Source organism: Cyprinus carpio, chromosome A7 (genome assembly GCF_018340385.1).
Source record: "Cyprinus carpio isolate SPL01 chromosome A7, ASM1834038v1, whole genome shotgun sequence".
In the NCBI taxonomy this organism is placed as follows: Eukaryota; Metazoa; Chordata; class Actinopteri; order Cypriniformes; family Cyprinidae; genus Cyprinus; species Cyprinus carpio.
This window is the reverse complement of record NC_056578.1, coordinates 35,952,493-35,958,492: the sequence shown is the minus strand read 5'-3', so window position 1 is coordinate 35,958,492 and position 6,000 is coordinate 35,952,493. Positions and strand designations below refer to the sequence as shown.

General features: G+C 42.9%; 1 protein-coding gene across 2 annotated transcripts in view; it reads left to right on the top strand.

Moving 5' to 3' along the window:
• Positions 1-249: 249 nt before the first annotated feature.
• The window catches only part of LOC109053549 (calcium/calmodulin-dependent protein kinase type II delta 1 chain-like), a 135,785-nt gene continuing 130,034 nt past the window's right edge, over positions 250-6,000 (top strand). Inside the window, exons 1-2 of one of the 2 annotated variants that reach the window (XM_042760972.1) lie at positions 250-556; positions 1,133-1,224. In XM_042760972.1, coding sequence (XP_042616906.1) covers positions 495-556; positions 1,133-1,224 — 154 coding nt within the window. In that variant the 5' untranslated portion in view covers positions 250-494. Of the gene's footprint in view, positions 557-1,132; positions 1,225-6,000 lie in introns of those variants that run through there. The other variant, XM_042760971.1, reaches the window with a different exon arrangement.

Here is a 6,000-nt window from a genome sequence, read left to right as displayed (position 1 = left end):
CAACGGTAGACGAATAAGAGATAAAGAGCCTATTGACTAATTTCAATACATTTTTTTTTTTATGCTGACATCATAAATTAGCTATAACATAACTTTTTTTATTATATTATAAAATGAATACATGGGGCAAATTTAACAGTAACCTATTAATATTCAAATAATAAAATGAAAGTCCCCGAATCTCGAATGATTCACACACGTTTTCGAATCGGTTGGATTGAATCATTAAAAAGAACCGGTTTAAAAGAACGACACGAATCGGACATCTCTGATCATACGAGGTGCGGCGCTTCAACTTCAAATAGGTGTCAAAACAGTGTCACCCCCCATCTCACACCTGCAAGAGAATTTGTAGTGATAGACTTGGGCATTTTCATTTCTTTCCACAGTTGAAACATTTACTTTCAGTCTGCACTTTAGGATATAATAGGAAGCGGTAACCGCGGATTTCACTTTTGCGCTCAGACTGTTCTTCCTGTCGCTCTCAGTAGGCTATGGCTTCAACAACCTGCACCAGGTTTACCGACGAATATCAGCTGTATGAAGAACTTGGAAAGTAAGTATCAATTATGCACACGCTTCTAAACGTTTTTTGAAAAGTCCAGCCTGTTTAAATGCACCGACAGTTACCTGTTAGTCCCTACCTGATTCTGTACCTGCGTTCGCAAATCTCTTTTCGGCACCATTTTTGCAACTTTCAACTCAAACGCAGAGTTTCACAGTGGTAATTAAATATCGTGCTGTTTTTATTAGTCTTTTTAGGTTCTGGTGGGAATAGGAAACAGTGGGATTCCCCTATTTAAAACGTGATGTTTATTTACTTGATTTATGTTGATGTTGAGAAGTATTTTCTTACAGATACCGCCCATATATATTCTATGAGTATATAGCGGGGATATTCAAGAAAAAGTTTTAGAAACGTCTAAATTGTTATTTATTTGTATTTTTTAAGAAAAGGCAGAGGGGATCAGAGTAGTATTTTCACAGTGAGGAGCAAACTGGAAAATTCTGCATTATCAGAAATATGTACACACACACACACACACACACACACACACACACACAATAATACAATGAAATAAAATGAATATTCATATTCAGTCTAAATAAATTAAAATACCATAATATCCATATCAGCCTTTACAGTGAAAAGATGTATGAAAATCTCTACTGGTCAGGAATATGCTGCCAAAATCATCAACACCAAAAAGCTGTCTGCCAGAGGTGAGTTCACTCTGCTGAGTAGGCCTATATCATATGCTGAAAATAATACAACTGGTTCAGTTGTATTATGGTGTTGAACTCTTACTACATCTGTAGCTTTAACTAAATATATTATTGCATGTTGTAATGTTCAGTATTGTTCCATTGAGGGTTTTATTGTGGTTTTATTGTAACCACAGTTACATGTACAAAACCACAGATGTTCTTGGCCACGTAGCGTTAATTACGTAGTTACTAGAGCAAGCTTCACTATTACTACTCATCATATTTAGGGTTAAGTTGAACCAACGCCTAACCCTAAGTATTTAAGGCGTTATGAACGGCCTTTTAAATTGTGATATGTTTCCTGAGGTGCACATATGATGTTAGTAGAATTTTTACATCAGTTTTTACTGTAAATATTATTTAGATATAATAATTTATATATAGTAAAATAAAGTAATAATTTAGAAAATAAAAGGCCATTTCTAATCTGTTTTAGCCCTCTAATTTGAACACTGTTTAAATGGACGGGTCCCCTTTAAGACTTCAAAGTAAACATCCTCTGCCATGATTGGGTAGTATCACTACATATGAAATAAGTTTTACATGTCTAACTCATTTACTACATCTGTACTATCATAGCTGCTGAGATTAACTAATCTGTAAATGTGCTGATTATTACATTACATTTAGATCTACTCCCATTGCAGCGCTGGTCATTGTAACCTATCAAAGCCTCATCTGTCGAGCAAATAAATGCAATGACCTCACGATTTCTGCACTCTCATGAATACTTTCATCATAACAGTACAGACACAATGTAAATAAGATATTCATGCAGTGTAGACATTATGCAGTGTCATTGATTTTACCGGTAGTTTTGGCCAAAGTGCAGAACTCTCTGTCAGTGATAAACTAACTGTGTGATTGACAGCTCCACTGTTTATAAAGGGATTGTTTTTGATCACTTTCTGTATATTTCAGACATTAAATGCCGTAGTAATGACATATTTTTGTAGGACAGCCTGGAAGTATTACTGATGTATTTGATGTTATAGAATAAATGTGAATATATATTTTGAGCTTGTATTAACCACAAACCTTATTTCAGACATTTAACCAAAAACCCATCAACTTCAATGGATCCAGAAATGTGAAAATGCTAGAAAATGCTAACTTGTTTCCAGGTTTTAACCTACAAAAAATGTAATCTCTGCAGTACTTTTTTTTTTTTAACTTGAGTCTATATTTTTATGTAAAAATCTGTTTGCAAAGCCTGTGTTGAATTGGGGATAGGTTTACCAAAGAATCCATAACAAACAAACAATCATCCCGAACAAACAAATAATGCTCTACTGAGACAGTCGCATAGTTGAAAATAAACACCCACTTTACTTTACAACCTAACATTACCTTCCAAAGGATTCTAATGTTATTTTTAGTCCAGTGATCCTGTTGTGCTTCTCCTGCCTCATTCTCCTGTCCTTCACTAATGCATCAAGAGACCATGATGAAGAAGCAGGTGTTGATCTTTGTCTGTGCAGGCGGTCTTGTGCTGATTTAATCATCTTTATTACGTAATAAAAACCTGGAAGTAGAAAGCAAGTCATTTTGCAGCATGGTTCCAATAAGAGCTGTTTTTAACTGTTTTTTAAAATTAATTAGACGTGACTTTTGAAATAACAATAAACATGGGCAAAAATCCCAAGGACAAGAATCTCATAGAAACGTTGGAGTAAATCAAACTTTGGAGTTTGCATGGGCAAGTACCAGAAGGTATAAAAACCAAGTGCAGCATTCAAGCCGTAGTACATTATTGAGCTGAAAGAGTTATTGAATCTAAAGCACTTGGTCATTGGAGTGCAGCATTTCTGTCTACCAGTGGTGCATTTCCCAAAAAAACTATGGTCGCAAATTTCGTCATTACCAATGGAGTTCAATGGAACTTGCAACCATAGTTAGCTAACATTGCTTTTGGTAAACGCACCTTACCACTGCTGATTTAAACCGCTCAGTAACATTTGATCATGACATGGACAAGTCTAAAAAGGAACTCAGTACTTTCCTGCGCATCACAGAACCCTGGAATAGGCTTCTGTGCTGTCTTTATGTTACTGTTCTGTTATGTTAATCAGCGAACGTTGTATTTTTGCATGCTAGGCAGCTTGTAAAATAGTTTTTCTTTTTGTTCTTTTTTGTCACTTTTATTAAAATAGTACAGTGCAAATATTATTTTTTATTATTATTATTTTATTATTATTAACAATAATATTTAGACTGTAGCTTTGCCTTAATCACAAGAAAGTTGGCTTGATGTTTAAAAAAAAAACACTTGTAGTTAGATACCTTCTGAAGCTTGTGATGTCACTTGCTGCCTAACGTAGAGCAGGCCCATTTCTTCTTTTTTTTTTTTTTGACCTTCATGGGTCAATCTGTCAATAGCATAATAGTCCAGGGGTGTTGTGGAAGCCTTGTGTTTTATGTCTGGCTGAGCTTTCAGAGGCAGCTGTTTGCTGAGTGCAAGCGTGGGATGGCTTTGGTGTCCCAGTATTGACTCATACTGAGTCTTTAATAGACTGTCAGGTGAATGGAAAAAAAGCAGTCCTTTGTGTATAAGAGAGACCCCTCACTTGGTTACTGTGAGGGGCACTAAGAAGTGTACAAAGAATCTAACAGTAAAAGCTGAAGGTCGACACGTATGAGAAAATGTTGGAGTGGTGTAGTTGAATGTGAATTTTTCCTCAATAAACATCCAAATGTACAGTTTTTTTGGACCTGATTGTTATGACTCAACTTTCAAGTATGTGGAATGTAAATGCAAAGACAACTAGATTCTTTCAATTTTGGGTCAACTGAAAGGTATCTAAATTCTGCTCTTTTAAAGAGGACTCAAGTCTAAAAATCCACGGCTGGAAAAACCTCACAGTCAATCAGTATATCATTCATTGTGTGCGTAAATATATATCTTTTCCAATTAGTATGTTATATATATATTGTGGCGAGGGGAGGAACTACACGACAACCGATAGACAGAGAAAATCCCCGAAGGGTGGATTTATTGAAAACTTTGTGCTCTGAGTGAAAACGGGGCTCGCCGTCGTGCTCCAACTCCCTCGTGCTCTCTGTGCCTTGAGTGGTGGATCCCGTGCTTTGCTCTTCTGGTTGGGGCTGACGGTCACACGCTGCTCTCTATAACAGAGGAGGAAAGAGTTAGTGTCTGCGTCGGGGACATTGCTCCCCCGACACTGCTTTCCTTCCTGGCTTAAGTAGACGCTGCTTAACGAGCTGCAGGTGCGGCCGCTCAGCCTGTGACGAGCTAGTGCCGGTGATTTCACTGTGTTGCCAGGGCGACGCTGACGAGCGCTCGGGACACACGTCACACTCCCCCCCCCTAAGCGTCGACCTGCGTCTGCGGAACAATGGGGAGATATGGGGAGGGTGGGGAGTGGAGAGCCTGACAGACCTGCGAAAGCTGCCCCTATCCTGGAGAGGCCGTCCGCGTTGGCGTTGGCTGTCCCCGCCCGGTGTTGTACGGTGAAGTGGAAGTCCTGGAGCGCAAGGAACCACCGGGTCACCCTGGGATTGGTGTCCTTTGCGCGGGCCATCCACTGCAGTGGCGCATGATCGGTCAGCAGGGTGAACCGGCGGCCGAGGAGGTAATAGCGAAGCTCCAGGACTGCCCACTTGACGGCCAACGCTTCCTTCTCCACGGCGGCATACCGTTGTTCGGTCGGGGTCAGCTTCCGGCTAATATAGATCACCGGGTGCTCCTCGCCGTCCTGGACTTGGGAGAGAAACGGCTCCCAACCCGGTGTCTGAGGCATCGGTCTGCACCAGGAAGGGGCAGTTGAAATCGGGGGGCTCGCAGGACTGGCTCCGAGGTGAGGGCTGACTTCACCTGCTGGAATGCCTCTTCCGCTTCTGGACTCCAGGCTACCTTCTCGGGTTGCCCCTTCCTGGTCAGATCTGTCAGGGAAGAGGCTAAGGAGGAGAAGTTAGGGATAAAACAACGGTAGTATCCTGCCAACCCCAAAAAGGCTCGTACCTGGGTCTTGGTAGTGGGCCGCGGTGCCGAGAGGATAGCTGTCACCTTCTTTTCCTGGGGGCGGATGAGGCCGCGACCCACGCAGAAGCCCAGGTACTTGGCTTCGGAGAGAGCCAGGTGACATTTCCGGGGGTTGGCGGTGAGCCCCGCCCCGGCGGAGTTCCAGCAGCACCCTCCGGAGCCGCTCTAAATGCTCCCTCCAGGTCTCGGAATGGATGACCACGTCGTCGATGTAGGCCGCGGCGTAGGCCATATGGGGCCTCAGCAGGACATCCATGAGCCTCTGGAAGGTGGCGGGGGGCCCCGTGCAGGCCGAAGGGAAGGACCCGGTACTGCCAGTGGCCATGGGGGTTGAGAAGGCTGTCTTGGGCTTGGCATCCTTCGACAGAGGGACTTGCCAATAACCTTTGGTGAGGTCGAGAGTCGATATGAACCGGGCCCTTCCCAGTCGATCCAGGAGCTCATCGACCCGGGGCATGGGGTAGCCATCGAATTCAGAGACCTCATTTAGGTGGCGGAAGTCGTTGCAGAACCGGAGGGTGCCGTCGGGCTTTGGGACCATTACGATGGTGCTGGACCAGGGACTCCGCGAGGGGCTCAATTACCCCCAACTTTAACATCTCCTGTACCTCTGTCTCGATTGCGTGTCGCCGAGCCTCCGGGACACGATAGGGCCGCTTCCGGGACGATAATTCCTGGTGGTGTTCGGACTTCGTGCTGGATGACGGTCGTCCACCCTGGCAGGGGGG